The sequence below is a fragment of the Ambystoma mexicanum genome, chromosome 7p, assembly GCF_040938575.1.
Source record: "Ambystoma mexicanum isolate Mex_15411 chromosome 7p, UKY_AmexF1_1, whole genome shotgun sequence".
Lineage (NCBI taxonomy): Eukaryota > Metazoa > Chordata > Amphibia > Caudata > Ambystomatidae > Ambystoma > Ambystoma mexicanum.
In genome coordinates, this window is record NC_090939.1 from 904154036 (window position 1) to 904178160 (window position 24125).

A 24125-nucleotide genomic window follows, 5' to 3' on the forward strand; every position below is an offset into this window, starting at 1 on the left:
AGAAGAATACAACAAACTCCAAAGAGTCGAGGCGTACCGAGATTCACGAAGCGAACACGTTCAAGGAACAAACGGAACTGAGGCTACGGGCGTCGTGCGTCCTACTTATCACATCGGGTGACGTCGGCCGTCGGAGGAGGTCCTCGGGGACGGCGCATCGACGTCATAGACGCAGGAGCCGAAAAAAAATTCCGAAGCAGCACAGCTGTGGACATTACCTGTCATAGATATGGAATACGTCGGAGGACCCAATACCATCGAACAACCTGATAGGCAAAACAAACATCAGAACTATCACATTAATCTCCTCAAGTTATGAAAAGAAGGGGACTCAGCTGTATTGTGTACAACCCTGGCCGAGCTGTCTGTCCCAGAACAAATGGTCACAACCTCGGCTAGCGGCATACAAGATGTGGAATTGGGGGAACAATTGAGCGACACCCAAATAACTGAGTTATTTTCCACCTTAGAACCTGTGGCAAAAGTATTCTCGAGTATACCAGGAAGAACCCATATGGCTACCCACTGCATCCCTACAGAGGCAGGCAAGATTGTACGCCTCCGACCCTACAGAAACCCCGAAGCAAAAAAGGGAGAGATAGCACAAGAAATAGATAGTATGCTGAAACTAGGTACCATTATTCCCTCCAAGAGCGCATGGTGTTCACTTGTGGTACTAGTGCCCAAACCAGATGGTTCCACACGGTTTTGTATGGATTTTAGGCAATTAAACGCCATTTCCCGATACGAAGCCTACCCAATGTCCAGAATTGATGAACTGGTAGAGAAGCTGGGAACAGCATCCTTCTTAAGCACCTTGGACTTAACCAAAGGATATTGGCAGATACCTCTCAACCCGGCGGATCAGGAGAAAACAGCCTTCTCAACACCCCAAGGGCTATTTCAGTTTACAGTGTTACCATTTGGGTTACACGGACCTCCTGCCACGTTTCAGGCCTTAATGGACAAGATCTTAAAACTTCATGAACCATATGCGGCGGCCTATTTGGATGACATAGTTATTTTCAGTAGAACCTGGGAAGAACACTTAGTACATCTCGCCAAAGTAATTAAATCCTTACAAGAGGCCGGGCTACATATTAATCCCAAGAAAAACTAACTGGCAGCCAAAACCACTAAGTATCTGGGATATTCGGTGGGAGGGGGGGTAATCACACCCCTGGTGGACAAAATACAGGCCTTGGGAAAACTACGAATTCCAGAGACACGGAAGGAGATCCGAGCATTTCTAGGGTTTGTGGGGTATTACAGAAGATTCATACCACACTTTTCTATAATAGCGGCACCACTGACGGACGCCTTGAAAACCAATAGGCCACTTAAAATTACTCCTGAAGCGGTGCAAGCCTTTGAACAATTAATAGAGCTAATATCAACCCAACCGGTCCTACACTGCCCAGACTTCTCTAAAGACTTTTTTTGCAGGCAGATGCATCAGGATGCGGTCTAGGCGCAGTGCTATCCCAGGGGACGGAACAAAACCTTTGCCCAATCGCATTAATTAGTAGAAAACTCCTGCCACATGAGATACTATACTCCACGCTAGAAAAAGAATGTCTGGCAATAAAGTGGGCAGTAGAGTCCCTCCGTTATTACCTACCAGGGCGGGAGTTTACCATTTTCACGGATCATGCACCTCTCAGATGGCTGGCCACCCAGAAGGATTCAAACCATAGGGTTCTGAGGTGGATTTTGACTCTTCAGCCCTATCATTTTGTTACAGTACATAAACCCGGAAGTATCAGTTAGTCGTTGATTATTTATCCAGGGCGCTGAACCGGCCCGAACAGCCTGGTTCCCTGGGGGGAGTATGTGAGGAGGTCAAAGAGGCAATGGAGATAAAAGACAACCCTATTTTAACTTTCAGACCCAGCCCTCAAAAAGTTATATCAGCAGGACAGAACAAAACTACATGTCCCATAAACCACCACGGGAAATGGAGACCAGGTGGGGGAAAAGATAAAATGAACAAAGGGAAGCGGTATAGATACAGCCCTGTCATGCGGTACAGTGACAGGTACACCCATAGCAGCACAGGTTGGGATGGACAAACAGTGCATGGAGCAGGGTGGAGGTGTGAAGGCAAGCTGGCTGCAGGTGTGGGACAAACAGTGCATGGAGCAGGGTGGAGGAGTGAAGACAAACTGGCTGCAGGTGTGGGAAGTGGGCAGGAAAAGCGGGTGGAAGCTGAAGGGAGGGGAGGAGCAAAGCATGAGTTAAAAGAAGCCCCGGGAAACTCGATCAGGTGTCTCTCATTACAGCAGCAGCACTGGCCGGAGACCACAGAGAAGTGGGAGGAATCCCCAGGTGATGTACATTGGGCGTACTAGGAGGCTGAAGGCGCGGCATCGCTGAGATCCTTATCAAGAGGAAGACTCTCTGCCAGGAGAGGCTCGAAGAGTGGCAGTGCCGGGAAACACTACCGAAGTGGATTCACTGACAAGGAAAATCTGTCCGTAAACCATTTTTAAAGGACAGTGTTTCCGTGGGTTTACCCTCTCTGTTTGTTTTGTTTTTTTAAAGCCCAATTTGTACAGCTGGCGAAGGAATGGAAAGCTAGTGTCCGGGGAAAGGAATTTATGTGACCTGATTATTTTCTTTCAAAGAGGAGCAAAGGTTAAGAGGACATTCATGCGAACTCTGAATTCATTCACCTTTTTTTCCCGAGCAAGCCTGCTGAGCCACATTTAAGCATGTTTTGTTGTTTATAACGAGAGTCTGTTGGAAAGGTTAGCATAGCAATAAATCCTACCTTGTGAACCTGCATTCCGACTACAGTCTACTTTACAGTATGAACATAAATCGATTAGGTTGTGGGGCCAAAATGGAGGTTATATTATACAATGACAAATATTTGTTTGTATTAACTTGATCACAAAGTCAGGGATAAGAACCAGTACCTGTACTAAAGGCTTGGAACTTGGTGATAAGCTTTCATAAAATTTTAAAATATCAGTCACATATGGTAAGAGGAGTTAGCAAAACAAATATCTCATTTTACAGCGAGGCAGTGTGTCTTATCTGGAAGAAGAAAAACTTCTTCATGAGGGCATTTGCATTTATTCGGCCAGGTTATGCTATCAATGCTGAAGCCACACAACTTTGATGAATAAGCAGCAGTAACCAGAAATTAAGGGCACTAAGCCAGATCTCAAACTCAAATTGGGACCTCTGAAAGTCAGAATCAGGACACAGGCACAGAGGCTTTATTTTAAGGGTTTTATTGTTAAAACGTTCACCTAATATTTCCCTACATCTACAAGCTCCAGCCCGTTCTAAAAAAGAAAGATCAAAGCGTGCTTGTCAGGATGGCTGTAAATTAAAGTCCTCTGTCCAGAATCCTATTCTAACCGAACCACTTTACCTATCTTCAAAAGAAAACCACAAAACGACTTTGGCTGGGATCGCTGCTGGCTTCTAAACCCAACCCTGTCCCTTCTAGTGAAGGCCTTTGCCCACAGTTCAAAGTCTTTGTTGACAGTTCTTGGTATTTTAGAATGTTGCCAAGGTTTTCCAGCCCAGGTCTCTGCCAGTCCCTTCCCACTCTGGGATTATTTCAGTCTTTCTCCTCTCTGGGATTCATGGAGTCTCCACTCCCCACTCTGGGGTTTTTCTCAGGCTCTCCCACTCTGGGGCTAGTCTTCATCTCACTCTCCACTCTGAGGTGGTCGCAGGCTCTACCTACTCTGGGTCTAATATTCTTCTGACTCCCCACTCAGGGGTGTTCTCACATTCTCTCCACTCTGGGGCTTTTTTTGTTCTCACTCCCCACTCTGAGGCTTGCTCAGTCTGTGTGTTCCGGGCCATCCCCCTTCTTACTCCTCTGGTGGATGCTCCTCCATTCTCTCTCTTTTTTGCACCACCTCCCTTTCCCCTGGAGCCTCGGCATACACGCTATCCTCGAGCTGTGCTCCGCAGGAGGGGGGTTAGATTGGGTCGTCTCTCATCTCGTTGCGTAGCTGTTTATGCAACTTTTCAGCTGGCTCCACGCCTGCTTCATCAGGCTCTTCTCAAAAGTACCTGAAGCTCGGTCTATGTGGAGTCGCTTATGTGGCGGTGGAGCCTTTCGAGGATCTTCCCCATTGTTCTCATAGCTTCTCCGGTTGTCCGTTCGTTGAAGCTCGCTGCACTCTCCTGGTGCATGTCACGGTCCACCAACACTTGCGGTTTCCCTCTCCCTCTGGCCACAAGTCCTTTGGCGTCTTTGGCGCAGTTAAGTTACAGGGGCCTGCTCAGCCTCCTTTATGATTGGCTGTTCCAGGTGCGCTCCACCGATGGGCAGGTTCACTCGTCCCTCCTTAGTCTTCACAGGAGATTGGACAGAAACCAAGTCAGCCATTAGTAAAGGGTGTACATGGTAATTGCAAAATCCAGCCCCTACATACGTTACAAAAGTATAAAAGCCTGAGAGGAGGGGGATAGTAAGTTATACCCCTCTTGGAGTCTCTATACTCTAAGGGGGAGTCACATCCAGAGGGATGCTGCTTAACGTGTCCACTAGGGGGTGTTAAGTGGAGCAGGCTAACTTCCTTAGTCCCAAAGGGGGTGGCTCCCCCTTGGGGAGAGGTGACTATCTCATTGGAATAATCACAGACCACATTGTAATAGTCTGCTGTATGCTGTCAGTCCGTAGCTGAATGCATTTTAAGTCTCTTGTTCTACAGTATCATATCATCTAACAGTGATGAGCATGGATGGCCACACCCCAACGAAGAATCCTAAACCCCAAACAGGCTCGACTTGGGCACCCTTTCAGGTGGAAATGTACATTTCACAGAGGTAAATGTAAACAAACCAAGTCGCATGTCTACCTTGTCAAGACTTGGTATGTGGAAGGTGTTGACAAAAAGCTCAAAGACCAGGAAGCGAAAAGTACAAATCTCCTATTAAGGTAGAAGAAGAAATTGGCAAACTTTCTATTTTTAAATTATTCTTTATTTATATAAAGGAGGAACAATGCTCCCTTGTTCCCAAAAGAACGTACAATAGATAAGAAATCAGATTTGATGGGAAGCAGTGAGCTTCTTACAATGGGGTGAGTTTGAGGGACATTCTGACCAGGCTGTAGAGGGGAGTACATGGAACAGTCACTGGGGAACATACATAAGTGGACATACATGGATTAAGGACAACCAACATTGGACATTTTTAAGTGCAGGTAGGTGGTACGGCCAGATGTGCTTGGGATGTGTCCATGATGGCGAAGTGCTATAGTGGAGGCAGAGGAAGTGAGGGACAGATGCAGGTTAGAGGTGAGGACATTTTTTAGCTAGCAGGCAGGTGAGAGGCCAGTAAAGAGGGTAACTCGGAGTCAAGGAGGTAGGCTTTTAGATTGGTTTTGAAAAAATCTGTGTGGACAACTTGGGGTAGCCCTCTGGAACACCATGCACTTCCTGTGCTAATTGCCGTACTGTGCAGAACTCCCTCTAATGTAAATGCAAATTAGACCCCTAACAAACAGCATCCAGTGTCAGAAACAGCCTTAAGAACACAGGGGCTGAATCTCTGAGGGTGGTACGACAACCTGGGGGAGGGGATCAATCTTAATACATTGTGCCAAGGGGTCCATTGATGTGAAGGTTCTCTCCTACAATAAAGTACTAACTCTCCCACTTCAGAAAGTTATTCAGCAGTGGGGTGTTTCTGTCCTTTTCCTAGCTTGGCTAAGGGGCAAAGCCCAAGTGGGCAGCTAATCACATGAATCATTATCAGAGGGAATAAACAAATCCCTCCTTCCTCTACCCTTGAAAGCCTTTGCAGCACCAAACTTGCTTTTCCAGGATTTTGAGTTACTACTCACCAAGGAGGGGTGGGTGGAATCCTGAGAATCAGCTCTGAAACAAATCTTTAGGAATTTGCTGGAAATTCCCCTATTTTGCTGAACACTGTCCCATCCATGATTTTTGCTTCACATGCACATTATTTATAATTTTTCTGCCCAAATTACTGATGGGAAATGTAAATTATTCTGATTGTGCATGCTGTGATTTTACCACTTTGAATCATTTTTTCCTTGGAAGGGCAAAAGCAAAACAAAAGGTGTACTTTGGCAATTTTGCTTTGCCTCTGAAATTCACCCACCCCTCACAATCCAACTGGAAGGCTTTACTGTAGGATTCCCTGTCTAAAAAGAAAATAATTACAATTGATTTTAGTCAGTCTCCGCCATTTTTGTATAGCACCCCGGGCAAAACCTGAAGGCTTTACCTTCATTTTAAATAGGCCAAAACTATCACCACCAATTAAAAGGCTCCCATTGTATTGGAAAACCCTTAGAAGTGGGTATGCCAGAGCTCTTAGGAAGGTTTAAAAGATACAGTGCATAATTACGAGTTCGGCTGTAAATCTGCCGGAATACAACCAAACGGAATTACTGTTACCGCCACTTGGTCCAGCGGATTAACCATCACATTATAAGTGGTGCTAGGGGGTTTTAGTCCCCGTTAGTCTGCGTTTATTTGAGTCCATAGGTCTCCATGTCAGAATTACCGCCAAGAACTTCCCGGTGGAAGCCCTCACGGAAGACCTTCCCTACCTCCACCTTACATGGACTGAACACCGCCAACCAAACTGAGACTCTCTACTGGAAGCACTTAACACCATCCTTTCAGCCTCCATCGACCATCACGCGCCTCTGAAACAACACACCTGCAAAACCGAACCCACCAGCACCCTGGTACATGTAAGAACTCAACCTCAGCAAAAGAGTCATCAGGAAACCAGAGAAAATCTGGAGCTGCTACAGGACAGCATCTGACCTGGCGCTCATCAAGGAACTCCGAGCAACCTGCCGACAACTCATCAACACAGCCAATGCCTCCCACCATCAGAACACAATAGCAGAAGCCAACAACAAAAGCAGAGCCCTCCTAAAAGTGGTCAAGCACTGCGTCAACCCGCTACCCACCACTGCCATACCACACTCCATCAAAAAATCCACCACCATCAACACCTTCTTCATTGACAAAATCAGCAAGATTCGCCAGCACAATCCATCTCACGTCCCTCTCTGCGAAATTTCCACACCCTGGACAACATTCAAGACACTCTCTACAGAGGACCTGGAAGAATCCCTGGCTGCCCTCAAAGCCACATCATATACAGACGACATCCTCCCAGCATCCATCCTCAAGAACCTCCCTGCAGAAGTTCTCCTTCGCTAGCTGGAGATCATCAACAGCTCCCTAAATCAAGGCACCCTCCCATCAACACTAAAAACAAGACAAATCCTCCCTCTACTAAAGAAATCCACTCTGGATCCCTACAACCTAGGTAACTATTGCCCCATCACCCATCTTCCCTTCCTAGGTAAGATCATCGAGAAAGCGGTAGCCTCACAACTGCAGCAACACATCGACACCAACAGCCTCCTCCAAAACGACCAATCTGGGTCCATACAGGTAGTCGACGATGCCCTCAACATCCTCGAAGATGGCCACCCCTGCCTCCTGGTTCTACTCGACCTCTGAGCCACTTTCGACACAGCAGACCACAAGGCGCTTATGGACACCATACATCAGTGAATGGGTATCAGCAACCTTGTCCTATGCTGGTTCAAGTCCTACCTCGCCAACCGCCAGCAGTTTCTTCAGATGGACACCTCTGCATCGTTAATGCTACCTGTCACCTGTGGGGTCCAGCAGGGTTCCATCCTCTCCCCAGTGATTTTCAATCTATACATGGAGTCCTCCTAGCCACACACAACATCCACATCTACCAATACGCCGACGAGACGCAGCAATACCTCAAGATCAAATCCATCAATGGCATCCCTTCGCTCAAAACCTGCCTCTTGGATGTCCAGTGCATATTTGAAGCTCAACCCCTCCAAGACTGAATTCCTACTCCTCACCAACAACACCGAACACCCAGACATACAGACCTGGCTATCAACCATGCACTCTGAGGGATTCAGAACTGAGCTCACCTCCTACGCCAAGTCCCATTGGTTCCACATCGACAAACACCTCTACTTCAAGACACACATAGCTAAGAAAACTCAGACAGCTTGGTATCAGCTCTACTTCCTGTGAAAAGTCAAGCCCTTCCTCCCTGCGGACATCTTTAGTCAAGCACTGGTCCTATCCTACCTGGATGGGGGCAATGCACATCCTGTCGTCCTCCCTTGTACCCCTGAGAAGTGTCCTACATGCAGCTGCACGCCTTATCAAGGGTCTACCCAGACATGACCACATCTCCGCAGCCCTCATCAACCTTCACTGGCTCCCAGAGCACGCACAAATCACCTTCAAGTATTGCTGCATCATCTAAAAGGCAGTTGCCCTCAGGTCGCTCAGCTACCTTGCGTAGAAACTCAGCAAATCCAGCGGACAGCGCACCACCAGAAGCCAGGACACGTGCAGACTAGAAATCCACTGCTGCAAAAAGGAAAGGTCCGGAAAACAAGCCTTCTCTGCCTACGCTCCAAGACTATGGAACCTCCTACCCGTCTGCATCAGACTCGCCTCCACAAGCCTACAATTCAGAAAGTAATTCAATACCCGCCTCTTCCAGGAATCTGTCCACCTCAACACCTAGGCCATCACATTCCCCCCTTGCGCCACCTGACTCGCTAGACGCCGCCCGCCCCTTTCCTCCCCGCCACCTGGTACAGCTGTACCCCTCCTCTGTGGCCCTCTGTGACCCACCCCTCGCTATATATCTGTTCTGTTGTATACCTCTGTAAAGCGCTCCATTGCTTTTTGAAGCCAAGTCCACGCTCAATAAATACCATAATAATAATAATAATGCCGATTTTCGGTGGTGAAGCAGCAGATTTACCTTCAGCTTTTTGCTGGAGGTGAATCCTCCACTTCTCTGCTGAACTTGTAGTACCACGGTGCGGTAATGCGGTGGTAACAGAATCAGTGTTCCGTTACCGCCGTTTTTTACTGCACTGCTGTACTTGTAATGAGGGCCATATTATATACCAGGTGGATAGACAATGCCAGAAATCAATTGAGATTTTTTTTATATTTTCTGAATCCCCAAATCTTGGAAAAGCAACACCATCACCATTGTGAGGACATCGTGTCATTGTTTGAGTCCACAAAAGAGAAACTCCAAGATGATAAATGAACCTCCATACGGCATCACCTTTCATCCCTCTCCCACCTCTGTTCCTTCAGTCAGCACTTCCTGCCTTCAAGCCACTAAGCATGAATGTGCTGCTGGATACAGACACCAATATAAAAGTCTACAACATGCTAGCAGAAGTGTGCTGAGCAGAATGCCTGAGGGTCCTACTCTCTTAACTGGATTGAGAATTCACTGTATTCCTAAATGCACCTACAGATCATCATAGGGAAAGTCTATCATTGACTTTTGCTTGCTTTAACCACCCCACTTCTGAAGAAATCCTCAGCTCAGCCCAACATTCGAATCAACTACAGACCAATATTAAACGCTGGCCCTCTAAGAACATTTTTGATGAAGGAAGTGACAAAGTAACTCAAGGAATATGTGGAACAATGCAACCATCTCTACAACTGCTAATCAGGGTTCAGAGCTAAGAGTGGAAGTGACATTTTTGGCTGAACACATACACAAAGAACTCCTTAAGTTCCTGGGTGAAAGCCATCAGTCAGTCCGAGACTGGTCAGTGGCCTAGGACACTGCACACCATAACAATTAACTATGGTATCAGATACTGCCCTAGAATTGACCTAGAAATGGATAAATTGTTTCAAAGCTACCTCACGTAATCATCTGACTCAATTCCTCTATGCAGAGGAAGCCACAAGTAGTCTCCCTGAGGATCATCTTTTCCCCCCTTCTTATTCAATAGATACATGCTTCCACTTACCCTATTGAGTTCACCCCATCAGCTGTAGTTTCAGATGTATGCAGATGACGCTCGCGGGCAGACTTACTTGACCTATTGCTTGGACCACATCCTTTACTGGATGAAGCAAAGTTTCTTAAGCATTACCGGGTCCAAATCAGAGATTCTCTTAAATGATCCACCTCATTTTTATGGATCAAAAAGTTTTGGAAACTTTATTTACAAAACTATAAAATCACATACATTACAATACACTCCATAAGACATTTAAAGTACTTGAAACCATCAAAACACATTTTATTTAAAAACAACTAATTACATTGAAGCATATAACCACACATAGCCCCCACCCTAATTCACCACATCCCCAGTCACCTCCCCCCAGCCCCTATTTACATAAGTACAACACCAAGTCTAGTATAGCTGAAGAAATTTACCCCAAATTTTCTCAAATAAAACCAATTTCCCTTCCCTTCTGTAAAGTGTCCTCTCCATAGCTGCCAAGTCATGCATTTCAGTCAACCACGTCTCAATATTCAGAGTCAATACCGACTTCCAGTTCCGCAAAACAATTTTCTTACCGATCATTGCCCCTCGGAACAACCACTTCTTCTGATTCTGAGCAAGATCCTCCAGAGACTCATCACCCCCCAATATCACCATTTTGAAATCCAAAGCAGGTAAACCCTCAATCACCACATCGCACACCCGACCAACCTCACCCCAGAACAATCTCACCAACCTGCAGTCCCACAGCATGTGCTCCAACGTACCTGCCACATGAATACACCTCCAACAATCCGAGCTCTCCGACATCCTCCTACTCACCATTCTCTCCGGTGTCCAAAAAACCCGATTAAGAATCTTCATCTGTCTCGACCTCTCCGTGAGCCCCAAAGAACATAACTTAACATTTTCACACATCCTGTGCCACGAATCCTCAGAAATATCCGAAACAATTCTCCTACCCCACTCCTCTCTCAGCAAGTCATTACCATTGTAGTGCGACACAATCTCTTTATAGACTCGACTGGCCAGGCCACCTTCCCTCCCAATCGGTTTCCTAGTAAACAAACACAGATCAATTTTACTGTCAAAGTCCACAACCCCAATTGCCCGTTTCAGCTTCATATAATCTGAGATCTTAAAATTCTCTATGTCAAAGTGCCGCTGCAATTCCCTTGCAGACATCCAAATACCATTCTCAAACAGATCAGCCACCCACCGCACTCCACCCAAAAACCAATCCACCCAAAAAACCACATTACCATTGATCCGAATAGCAGGATTAAACCACAACGACGCACCAGGTTCTCTAAATGCGTCCACACCCAAACATTCACAAATACCTTTCCATGCGCTCCTCAAATTCTCAATCAGCGGATCTTTCCCACACTTCTTTTTTGAAACCGAAGTCAAGACCGCCCGCGGAGTCAACGGTCCAACAAAGCTAGTCTCAGCCTCCACCCACACATCCTGCAATTCATCCACGAACGGAACCAAAAAATCAGACATGAAGGCCAAGTGGTAGGCACTGAAATTAGGAACCCCTAAACCACCCTCATTTAATGGCAGTTGTAATTTCCACAACTTTAATTTTGGAGGCTTCTTATCCCACAAAAATTCTTGAAGCATCCTCTCCAAATCCTTCCAAAATGAAGATGGTAACACCAAAGGGAGCATACCCAGAACATAATTAATCCTTGGGGCTGAGATCATTTTCAGGGCGTTCACCTTGCCCCACAGCGAGAGATTCAATAAACCCCATCTGTCAAGATAAACCTAATTTTTAACTGTGAGCTCAGCTACTCACAGCAGATCAAATCACTTGTCAAATGAACACAATTACAACCTGCCATTCTATTAAAGGACCTTTCTCACATTTGAAGGAACCTCTGTGTAGAGTTTACCAGATCCCTGAGAATTTGTCAGCTTGATTGCAATAATCCAGTTTAACAGTACAAATAAAAGACAGCATACAAAAAGTACAGAATCAGGCAGGAAGACTGGCAATGATCGTGAAGAAACATGTCCATATTAAAACAGCCCTTAAAAGCACTCTAGTAGCGACCTGGAAACTGGAGGATTACGTTGAAAATCCTATGCACTGTTCCACAGGTTAGCTCCAATCTGGTAACCTGTGTTCTTCCAAGCTACATTTGTTTGTTTAGTATAACACAGAGTCATATATCATGACTTTATACCAAAGTCATAATATACGAAAAAAGAGAATACAAAATAAAATATCCTTCACTATATACAATTCACATCCAATGTAGCATGTATAATATTGACTCATTAAAATCATCTACATTTTTACCCTGTAAAAAGTAGTTCCTATTACAATCATGAGTAATTATTTCAACAACATATAATTTCATTACCCTCCATGAATCGACTCCACGATTCTTCACAGTGTACCTTATAATGCATTAAATTCCCATAAGCAGACAGGCATTTATTCAGGATCTTAGTAACATGGCATTTAGTTAATAATTGTTTGACAGACCGTGTAGCTCATTAGGCTGACATAATCTACAGGTTTTATTAATTCTACTAAAGTTAGTCCAGGCACCCGCAACTGCAAATGCATGGGTGGCATTACATTTTATTCTGAGGTAATCTTGTCAAATATTGTTTTTTGTAAATTGCTCCAGGTATGCGGGCATGGTGCTCATCTTGAAGCAAAAGGAATATATTCCAAAAAGTGAGCTTTAGTCGGTAAGTCAACTATATTTTGGTCATAGTGTGTCACACATCCTTTTTTTCATCATTCTCTTGTGAAGTTGAGGAGTGGTCTCAGTTCCATCGATATTAGCCCTATTGCACCACATCTTGTCCTGCACGAGTCAATCTATAATGATGCCCTTATGGACGGAGTTCCTTAGTGAAAAACCCCTAGTAGCAAATGAGATCAACCAATTGCACGCAGCATTAAAATATTTCCCAAACAAATTAAAGTGCTGCTGAAGTAGTTCTTCCAAGCTACTTAACCTCTACCAGCACAAGTTGAAATAACACAAATGTGGGAGCACAGCTCTAGGCATACAGAGCTGCAAACTATAAAACGCCCTCAGGAGAACCTCCAGAAACAAACCAAACTACTTCTCCTTTCAAAATGTCTTAAAAACAACTGCTCAAATAGGCTTTGAACTTATGTGTATTGTCTGGTGGCGTGTCTTGCCTGCACTGCCATTTGTGGTGCGGGTCTTACATCGATAACTTTGCCGCGCGAGTGCCTACAAGGGGGAAAGGGGTATGTGAAGGGGCAGGGGAATCGAGAGGCGTGATTTTGTGTTGTTGTTGAGGGGATCCCCCTTCAAAACGGGAGATGTCAGAGGAGCGGGAGGTGAAGATGGGGAACTCCTCTTGAAAGCAAGAACGCACGAGGGACAAAATACTGGTGGAGCGCAGAAAGTGGTGGGTGGACTGCGAACAAGAAGAGGACCTGGAAATAATTTTCAAAGTGGCCCCTTATCACAAATGCTTAGCAAGCCCAACCGTTTTCCTATGAGAAAATGTGGAAATAAATAGGTTACCACACAAAAGAGGCCAGGGTGAAGAGGCCTACTGGGAAATCTCCAGAGTTCCCTACAGGTCATTCCATCTAGGCCTGCATGGTAAGCATAACTCGCTAAAAGCGTTGGAGTTAAGACATGGATCCTTATTGTCTTACTGGTGTGAATGAATAAGCGTACCTCTAGTTGGACTAACTATAGACTACAAAATATATTGCCACCCCTCCCCATTCTCCCTCGGTCACCTTCCCACTTGCTTATTATCCACGCAGCTTTTAACCGGTCACAAATCTACTTCAATTCGTTGTACTACCCGCCTGTGGCACTTTGACTCCACGATTGATGAAGGCAAGCACATTTTCCAGCATCTATCTACCATTTACTAATACTGTTGAAGCCAACGTCTAACATCACAAAAGGAAAAATGAACACAGGCGCAAATGAAGCTTCAGATTGCAAAAAGTTGCAAAAAGTTTTGTTTAGACAAAAAGAACAGCTCCAAGTAAAAGAAAAGTACAAATATAAAATGTAATGAATTAAAGCACAAATTCTAACTACTGGCTACCACCTGTCATTACAAGAACTGAAACTATCCACAAGCATTTTGGTAGCCCTGTGGACGGAGATGGGTTAGCAAATATTTGTTCACTTTTTTTTCTAGGAACCACCTTCTGGCAGTCACTAGTATATGTATTGTCTGTCAGGGAAAACAGCTGTTTAAAGAGGTGAGGTGTGCAGGTCTCACCTGAGCAACTGAATCTGGAGTGCGGGAAGAGCCCTTCTCTCGGCTAGTCGGAGAGCAGCCTGGCTGACGTCAGAGGCGAACAACCAGCTCCTGTCATTTGAACACGGGGCATCCACTAACACCTAAGCAATACAAAAAAAACAGGACACTTTAGAAACAAAGTAATTGCCTTCATTTCTATTAACGATAACGAGAAAGCCTAGTGTAAAACAATATCTAGCTACTGTTGAAAACAACGTTCCCTTAAAGCATAAACCAACAGTCAATAAATAGTACGCCAGTGAATTTGACGGCGCAGGTGCTTTCCGTTCATGTTTATGTTAATATAGAAGACAGTTTTGCGGGATAGTTACCGTACAGACCCGTTTATTGGGGTGGGGTGAAGTGGGCGACTGCCCAGGGAGCAGAGGTAAATAGCTCAAGGGGAGTGGGGCGCAGGAAGCGGCCCACCCAGACAGCTGCCTCTGAGCTCGCTGGAGAAAAAGTTAAGCATTTCTTTGTTAAAAACAAAAGAATGCATATTCCGAACCAGCCTCTGAGATGCTCTGGAGACACACACCTTGTGCCCCTCACTCTTCCTCTTGACAGCCTTTTCAAGTGGGGGCAATTTATAAGTGATGGCTCATTTAACAAGTCATTGTTTTTATAGAGTATGTGCTTTTCAGTGTTAAGAACTGAACATGGGGCATTTTCATTCTAAAGGCCAGCACACAGCATTAGTTAACGAACCAAATCTATGCATTCTTCCATGAGAATTAACGTGCCACACAGAAAAAGTTTTAAATATGCTCCTTATTTTCATGTCTTTTTATTTGACACACAAAAAAGTTGTTTTGGTACATTTTTTGTTGCATATGGCACATGCATGGGAAGGTTAACTGTAATTTTCTTGCTTAAGTATTCTAGTGGCTGCTTTAGGACATGGACTAAATGCATCCGCTCAGCATCAAAGGTCTTTTCATTTTCTAAACAAGCCAACCACTGCCTAGCGCACACCAGATGGCACCTTGATTAGGAAAGCAGGGTTCATTGTGTGTCACCATGTAGACAGTAGTCCATGGCAAATCAATGCAGTGATATGTGTGGAGCAATGATTTGTGTGCTGCACAAGTCACCACCCGGTTGGTTAATGTCTTCTATGTGGAGCTCCTCTATGTAGTAGCACTAATGCCTGTTTTTTGTCTGATGTGTCCCATATCCATACAATAACCCACTGGAACGTTTTGTGTATGTGGCTCTGACGAATATGCCATACCGTGCCCGCACTTAAACACATAAAGCAATCAAAGAAGTTGCCTCAAATTGAACATTGACGAGGCCAAATGCCCTTTCTACACAGCCACACTATGACTTTCACTAGCTGCAGGCCAGCAATAATAAGTGATGCAAATGCCAGCTCTGTTATATAAAGCCTAGACCTGCTCTATTTTTGATAAAATAACCCCTGAGGCCTGCATAATGTTGAAGAGGTAGTGGCTGAGGATTTGTGGACCCTTTACCATGAATTAGATTCCGGTTTTGTTTAAAACGCTTCATCAGCTTATTACTGGTCAGGCTACAGTTTGTAAGAGGTACAAATCCTTTCTGCGTATCCTTGTTGTTCATTGTTTATTGTGTGACTATGTAGGGTACCCTTTCCTGTCTATAGATATGATTCCCTAAAGATGTTCATGCATTGTGGGCTTGGTAAGCTCACACTAAGACCCATCCCCTCGTCATCTAAAATTTTCCAGAAACAGAAGCAAAAAAGCCCTTGTGCCCCCTCCATCCCATTGGAGTAATTGATGTAGCAGCCATTTTATAGTCACATCCAAACACGTAAGCTGTCTGAATGAGTATGTATGGTTCATGGTTACAAACCTTTGAATGTTAGGGTGAGTGTTGTGAACAGTTATGTGAGCACCAAAACATGTGTTTGTTATGTATTTAGAGATTCATAAAAACAACCCTTTTACCACAGACTTGTTTATCAAGTATAGAGATCTCTGATTACTGTTATATTTCTGAAATGCTCTGTGATGTATTGCAAAGCGAATAGGAACACTCATTGGTGCTATTTGTCCCCTTTCCCACTCTCAGTGGTATTTTGAAAGAGTACAATCAGAGTGTACCAGATTGTCCATCTGAGAATGATAACCTTCTATAAGAAAATAATTAATATTGTTAGTCTAATATTGCCCCTTGCAAAATACAAGTGAGGTGGTACGAACAGAACGCCCGCAACACAGGGTCAGTGGGTCCTCGACCAGGGCAGGCTGGTCACATTGCAGTGTGCCAGTACGGACAGTTTCTAAATGCATTCAGGCAAGCCATTCCCTAAGAGCAGGTGTAAGAAGAACCATTTACTTAAGCTGCAACAGCTGTGTTTTCACATTACAATTCTTCTGTAAAGTACTTGGATTACAATGCAATGAAACCAGCTTCATAGCAATGATGTATTGCTATTGAGGAGTGGTTTTGTCGTGCAACAGTGGTGTAGTTTGGGAGTGGTGTGCCAGTCAGGTTGGGGTTGGAGGGGCGGTGTCGCATTCTAGTGTGGCTAGAAGCTGCCCCAGTGAACAATAAGATGGACTAGCAAAGAGTTTTAAAAGTGACGCAACGCTAGGAATTCCGTTTCTGTTGTGCCACCAAATTGCATAAGAACAGGCCCACACCGGCTCGTGACCACTGGGACCAGCGTCTCTGCGCCTTTTTGTGCACCTTCTGTATTTTGTACAGGGGCCCACACAAAGAAAATGTACAAAGATGAAGTACAATCACTACAGTGGTGCATGTGGACACCCAACCTACACTGAAGGCTTCACGTGTTATCCATTGCTGCCTCACTCTCCGTTTTTCTGTAACCAGCAACGTTTTTCTTACTGTCTGTAACAGCGCCACGACGCCTCCGGGCTGCTGTGCGCTTTATAAATGTTAATAAATAAATAAATAAATGAATGAAAGGAAGATATGTGGAAGGTATTCCAAATGCAAGAAATGTGCCTTACATGACATATTCCAAGATTTTCCAGCAGAGGGCACTGTAATGTCACAGTGATCTAGGGTGGCTTTTTACTTTTTCTTCCATTTTATTCAGCAGACCATTAGCACAACACTGGAGTCTTAAGGCGGTATTTTAAACACTTTGCACCGGTTCAAATGCAATCATCATTGGGGCGAACATTGCCCTTAATGCAAAAACATTATTTCATTAGATTTTTCCACCAGGTCAGTCTTTGTCGTAGTCCTCTGCATTGGTTAAAAAATCAATTGAAAGAAAAGCTAATAGCACTTTAAACAGTGAACACAGATCATATAATACCACCAAGACCTAATTGAACTAGGGGTGTACCGAATAGCATATTTAGTATTCGGCCAAATAACGAATAGTTCGTGAAGTATTCGGCCGAAGCCGAATATGAGCCGAATTGTTGTTTTATTTATTAAATCATGTTACAAACTTCAAAGAAACACTTTAAAATAAACACGAAAGGACTATTTTAGATATTCTCCCATCTTTCAATTATTTATCTTCATTTTAATCAAGATATCCTTATTTAAAGCATACAAGCTTGGCTAGAAAAGAACAGATTAACAGGGATCAAATGTATGGAACGATGTTCTTTATGCAAATCCTGTGATGCAAAAGTGTGAGGCTTCACGTATGCAGATTTCCCAAGAAGCTAGTTTGCCCAAGAGGCTGATATGGTTTGGGAAATGTCAGTCACATCTTCCACTGCCTGATAATGTATCTGACTTTCCCCCAGCCCTACTGACCTAGAAGAGGCAGCGCACCTGTTGGGAAGCTTTCCATTTTCCAAATACCCTATACCCCCAAATCAATTTTACTAGTAAAACATAGCTCTCTGACTTTGTGCTATAGTGTGTCCTCACACCTATCTGTTCATGCCCCCTCTCGCAGAATGGCCCCCAGGGAAATTGGATATATTTGCCAACATGAAGTTCCTCCGAGTCGCCCCATAGGCGGAGGTACATCACTCTGCCTACCATAACTGTCTACCTGAGACTTACTGTTGTCCACTAACTGTTGTGAATTCTTAGTTTCTCCATAGACATTCCCATTAGAAAAAAAGATAATACTTGCTTCTCATTCACTCCAATACACACACATAATGCACTTTACTTTGACATTTTATCGGGATGTTGTCAGATAAAGTATAAATTGGGTGCAGGGAGCCACTAACGATAGCACTTACGTGCTAGTCGGTCGCTTGCATGCAGTTTTAAATGCTTACAAGATTAAATGTTAATTGAAAGAGTAATAACAGGCACAATCGCCTTTACGCTTTCATTTTTCTCTCCTTGTGAAAACTTGTAAATGCTGCCCACAAATTACAATTACAGAAGGCCTTCGGAATGGATTTCTATGGAGTGAGCCTGCTTTTGACAGGGGCTGCATCCAGGTACCTTTAAAAGGAATACACTAGTAAAATGTCAGCATGAAAATACATTCTGATCTTAAACCATGTAGTATATGAAGGGAGAGAAGGAAAGCAGAACAGAAATGTGATTTCTGCTTCATGCCACTTTTGTGCCTACAAATTAAATTAAAAAAAACAAAGTGTTAACTTGAGGCATAAATGGCTTACACTTTTCTATTAAGCCTCACTTTTGTACTTTCAGGATTACAAAAATATGAGCACCATTGCTTGATTCCATTCTTATTTTGTAATCTCCACTATATTTCTGCCTCTCTCAGATGTTAAATTGCATTCAAATGAGAAGACAAAGTATTCGGCAAGAGCCGAATACCAAGAAACTATTCGGCCGGAGCCGAATACCAATTTTTCCGCCGGAATTCGGCAGAATACTTACTCGAAGCCGAAGTTCGGTACACCCCTAAATTGAACACTGCGGGGCTGGTTCTGTGGCAAGCTTTTTTGCGGTATATCTTGGATGGAAAATGGGTGTTCCTGGCTCCAGAATTATTTGTCCATAGACATAAATTCAGGATCAAAATCCGCTGTGCCCAAAACCCTGGAGTACAAACCGTGGCGAATCTCGCGAGATCACTGCGCCCGACACTCGGAAATCAAGGGCTCTATAAAAATCGGCCGAGCTGTGTAGTCAGAATCTCAGGGTCGGTTAGAGTGTCAACATCGCCAGCAAAAAATCCGGGAGGGGAAAAAGCGGTGCAATGTTACCATGTTCCATTTTAACCAATTGAGGGCACACTTCTGTTCAGGCATGTGATGCAGGGAGCAAAGGGTCAGTGGCCGGAAGATGCAACCGTAGGAGCTCCGGGGCTTCTGCAACAGCACCTTTTCATGCTGCCATTACAGCCCATGGAGGACAAAGGTGAGACTGTGGAAGAAGGTTGGGATAAAGACTTTTTGCTATAGTGCTCATTACACCTGTGCAAATGAGAAGGCACATAACTAGAGCGAACATTATTATTTAATATGTTGAAAAGTGCCAGGTTGTCAGGAATTCTATTCCGTCACGCGCCGATTGTCACATTACTTTGTATGTTGATACTGAGTTTCAGAGTACAACAGTTCTAGGTTTACATATATTCTCCCAATGATGAACGGGGCACTTTGTCATCTAATCCCAGAAGGCAACCGTTCTTGGTAAATGTGTGCTCTCAGTGGAATGCTGGATACTTTGACTTCCGGTACCAGCATGCATGATGTCTAAATATACAGACGTCTTCAAGATGAATCGGAGAACTTTGCCTCTCAGCCCCAATAAAAAAAACAATGGTCGAAGTGAGCAGGAACAAACAGGAATGGAGTTCCACTACTTTTATTTTTTGAATATAATAGTTCCACTACTTGTTACAACCAGTTCTACAGTTCCAGAACAGTTGTTTTGGCAGTTAAGCATACATCTTCATGTTGCTTGGTAGGCTCATTTATGCTAAAAAAACTTCACAGGGAACCTGGGAGCTGGTAAGTAGTAGAATAAGCGGTTAGACCATGACATGTTGCACTTCCTAGCACCTGCATAGGTATGGATGGGATTGCTTTGTCTTAGAGTAACACAATGGGAAGGAAGAATCCTGTACAAGTGGAGAACAGACTCGGCTGAAGATGTGTGGGAGCCCATTTCAACATGTTTGCCCCCCGCCCCCCCTTGCTTAGAGTGGAAAACAGTCTGAGGCACCCTTGAGGTGCATACATTATAATGGAGACAAAGAAATACAGCTTTTGGTAAATAGCTACCAATTATCACGAGATAGCAAGCTAGCAGGTAGCTGAAACACTAAATGCCCACTGAAAATGCATTTATTGTGCATTTGTAAGGCGCTTATACGTAAAGTAAATGGTGTTTCAAAGCTATGCGTTTCGCAGCTATAAATCCTTCTTTTTTAGCAAGTGGCTGATGTGGAGGATAAAAGGCAACAAGGTAATAACACTTCTGTATATCTCCCGAGGGAAGTGACAGCGGGAAGGGCTCTAGCAAACACAGCTTGTAAGGCGAGCGCTGCAAAGTGCACATTTAAAGCCCCAGAACAAAAGTAATATAGAGAGGAATAGATTTGTTTTAGATTTGATTTATGGTCAAATAATTAGTTAGAGTTTGAACTTCTGTCGATTCGCAAAAATAACGAACAGCAAGAAACCTTGCGCCACGTTATCCTGCAATGCCCTAGACTTTCGATCAATAGAGACAGACATCTCACTGGGCACTTCGAGCACTTCAAAGCGTTTGATGCAGATAAGTGGCAATTGATTTGTTCAACTTTGCGTACTAGTATTCAAATTGCAACCATGAACTTTTTGAACTCATTATCATTAGAGCAGCATGTCTGATTCACATCTGAACTACATCATGACCTGATTCTCTTAAACTGAGTATGAAATTAGTACTCTTTAGTCCTCACATCAGAAGGCATTGACAGCATCCATATAAGGCTACTTGGGATAATCGATGTTTCACAATTTGTGACTATTGAAGAGCCATTAGTTGTTCAGATGTTTTGGGCCCACCACTTATCACTATTGATTTACTTGAATTAAAACTCAAACTCACAGTCAGTAATGAAAGTTGTATTTCAGGAAATAGTGTTATATAGCATAAACATTATTTGGAACTATTGTTAGCATAAGATATCACCTCCCGTTGCAACTTTCAACTGCATGACTCCCTTTAAGAGCTTGTATTAGTACATGGTCTAGCGAAATTGCACGTATCTTCTAAGTCTTTTGACCTCTTAGTTAAATCGTAAATTTATTATCCCGATTGTGACCTCATCTACTTGTGTATGATATTATTTTTTGTACCTTGAAAACGTCAACTGTGAATTGGCGACCCTATACATTTCTTTAATCTATCACTGACATTATTATTTGTCGCAGAAGACCTTAAAACACCAAATTGATGACTTTTTAAATTTCAATGTTGCAATTTGACTTGTTTGCCTAACTGAATCACATGTGAATTCCGAAGATGTCATTTGTAACATTGTGGACTTTTTCTTCATGCTTCTTTTTCTTTTCTTTCTTACAATCTGCTGGTACATTATTGTACATATTTAGCAAATGATACATTTGTATATTTGACCTTTTAAAAAAAATTATAACCCAATATTGAAAAGTTGATTTATTCAGCTGTATCAATAAAAAAAAATAGAGTGGAATATATTGCTGTGTTATAAGACTGCTGACTGGCAACATGGGGGCAGTTGCTGCTCACCCCTCTGCCCCCCCGGTCTCCTGAGGCTTGTGACCCATTTCAACTAAAAAAGTTGAAAGGCCCTGGCGCCGTCCCTGGTAGAGAAGCACATATTCTTAACACTATGCATTGTTTGCGTTCTTAGTAAAGACTAGAAACACATTTATTGGTTATATGTATCCTTCTGGTATCGTTTACCCTGGCCCTGGCCTAAGTCCCGCCCACCTGGTGCCTTCCTGGTTTCCGCTCCTTTTCACCACTTAGCAAGCCCCGTCCACCTGGTGCCTTCCTGCTTGCCACTCCTTTTCACCACTTAGCAAGCCCCGCTCACCTGGTGCCTTCCTGCTTGCCGGTCTTTTCCCTACTTAAGGAGCCCTCCAGCCTCTTTTCCTTTGCAGCTGGGGAGCAGGTGTAAGTGGATCTAGGTCACCTGGCCTAAGCCCCGCCCACCTAGTGCCTTCCTGCTTGCCGCTCCTTTTCACCACTTACCAAGCCCTGCCCACCTGGTGCCTTCCTGCTTGCTGCTCTTTTCCCTACTTAAGGAGCCCTCCAGCCTCTTTTCCTTTGCAGCTGGGGAGCAGGTGTAAGTGGATCTAGGTCACCTGGCCTAAGCCCCGCCCACCTGGTGCCTTCCTGGTTGCCGCTCCTTTTCACCACTTAGCAAGCCCCGCCCACCTGGTGCCTTACTGCTTTCCACTCCTTTTCACCAATTAGCAAGCTCCACCCACCTGGTGCCTTCCTGCTTGCAGCTCCTTTTCACCACTTAGCAAGCCCCGCCCACCTGGTGCCGTCCTGCTTGCCGCTCTTTTCCCTCCTTAAGGAGCCCTCCAGCCTCTTTTCCTTTGCATCTGGGGAGCAGGTGTAAGTGGATCTAGGTCACCTGGCCTAAGCCCTGCCCACCTGGTGCCTTCCTGCTTGCCACTAGCCCCGCCCACCTGGTGCCTTCCTGCTTTCCGCTCTTTTCCCTACTTAAGGAGCCCTCCAGCCTCTTTTCCTTTGCAGCTGAGGAGCAGGTGTAAGTGGATCTAGGTCACCTGGCCTAAGCCCCGCCCACCTGGTGCCTTCCTGCTTGCCACTCCTTATCACCACTTAGCAAGCCCCGCCCACCTGGTGCCTTCCTGCTTGCCACTCCTTTTCACCATTTAGCAAGCCCCGCCCACCTGGTGCCTTCCTGCTTGCCACTCCTTTTCACCACTTAGCAAGCTCCGGCCACCTGGTGCCTTCCTGCTTGCCGCTCCTTTTCACCACTTAGCAAGCCCCGCCCACCTGGTGCCTTCCTGCTTGCCAGTCCTTTTCACCACTTAGCAAGCCGCGCCCACCTGGTGCCTTCCTGCTTGCCGCTCTTTTCCCTACTTAAGGAGCCCTCCAGCCTCTTTTCCTTTGCAGCTGGGGAGCAGGTGTAAGTGGATCTAGGTCACCTGGCTTAAGCCCCACCCATCTTCTTAGCCCTGCCTCTTCCTTCCTGCTCTTAACTCTTAGATGAAGGGCGTCTCTCGCCCGGGCGTCCAAAGTGAAGGGCTATTGCTGTTTGGACCTGATTGGACCAGGAGGATCCAGGGTCCGACCCCCTGCTAAGACAGCAGGTAAGCATCCACCAACATGTGTTTACACACTCTGTCCCAACAGGCCATCCCCACCCTCTCCGGTCCCCTCTGTGTTGTTCCCTTGTGCACTCCCCCCCCTTTCCTGCACACAGGAGTCTGTCCTGATACATTCTGGTTTCACCATCACCGTCTTGTGGCCAATGCTGGATTTTACTTTTATGGACTTCATTGATTCACGGTGCGTCACCCTTCTCAACTCTCATGCGGGACTTCCTTTGCATCTTGTACTCATGGTGCCCCTGAATCATGCTGTTCCATCTTCATCTTGTATCCTGGCTTGCAACATTATGTGTTACTACTGACTTCTGCAATTGTATTCACTCTCCTCTCTTGCTTCTCCACTCTTTTTGACTGCTTACTCTCTGTTCTCTCCTCCCCTCCCCCTTTTCCTATCTCCTCCCCTTCTGTCCCCCTTTTCCTATCTCCTCCCCTCCTCCCCTTACTTTCTTCTATGCACTTACTCTATCAGAATTGTCCCTTGACCTACTATGATAGCAACCTCGTCTGTCGGTCCCCTAACCACTTACTGTTGCCCCCCCCTCCCCTCCAGCACTATCTGAAACGTTGTCAGGCCTAGAACGATAGTCACTTGTTTTGTTCCTCCCCTCCCTTTCTGCACCCCTCTCCCTCACCTTTTCTTTTCCACCGGCTCTACCAGAAATGTCGTCAGGCCTAGTACGGTAGTCGCCTGTCTGTTTCCATTTCCTTCCCACTCTCCCCCTCCCTTATCTATGTCTTAGCACTTGCACTATCTGAAATGTTGTCAGGCCTAGCACAATAGTCGATTGTTTTGTTCTTCTCCCTCCTTTCCCCTCTCCCTCACCTCGTGTTAT

At 44.8% G+C, this 24125-nt stretch overlaps 1 protein-coding gene across 1 annotated transcript in view; it reads right to left on the minus strand.

Annotated features, from left to right (window-relative positions):
* The window catches only part of NSUN3 (NOP2/Sun RNA methyltransferase 3), a 358318-nt gene that overhangs the window by 37060 nt on the left and 297133 nt on the right, over window positions 1–24125 (minus strand). The window contains exon 6 of the mRNA XM_069637189.1: window positions 14069–14190. Within this exon, the coding sequence (XP_069493290.1) occupies window positions 14069–14190 (122 nt within the window). The remainder of the gene's footprint in view (window positions 1–14068; window positions 14191–24125) is intronic.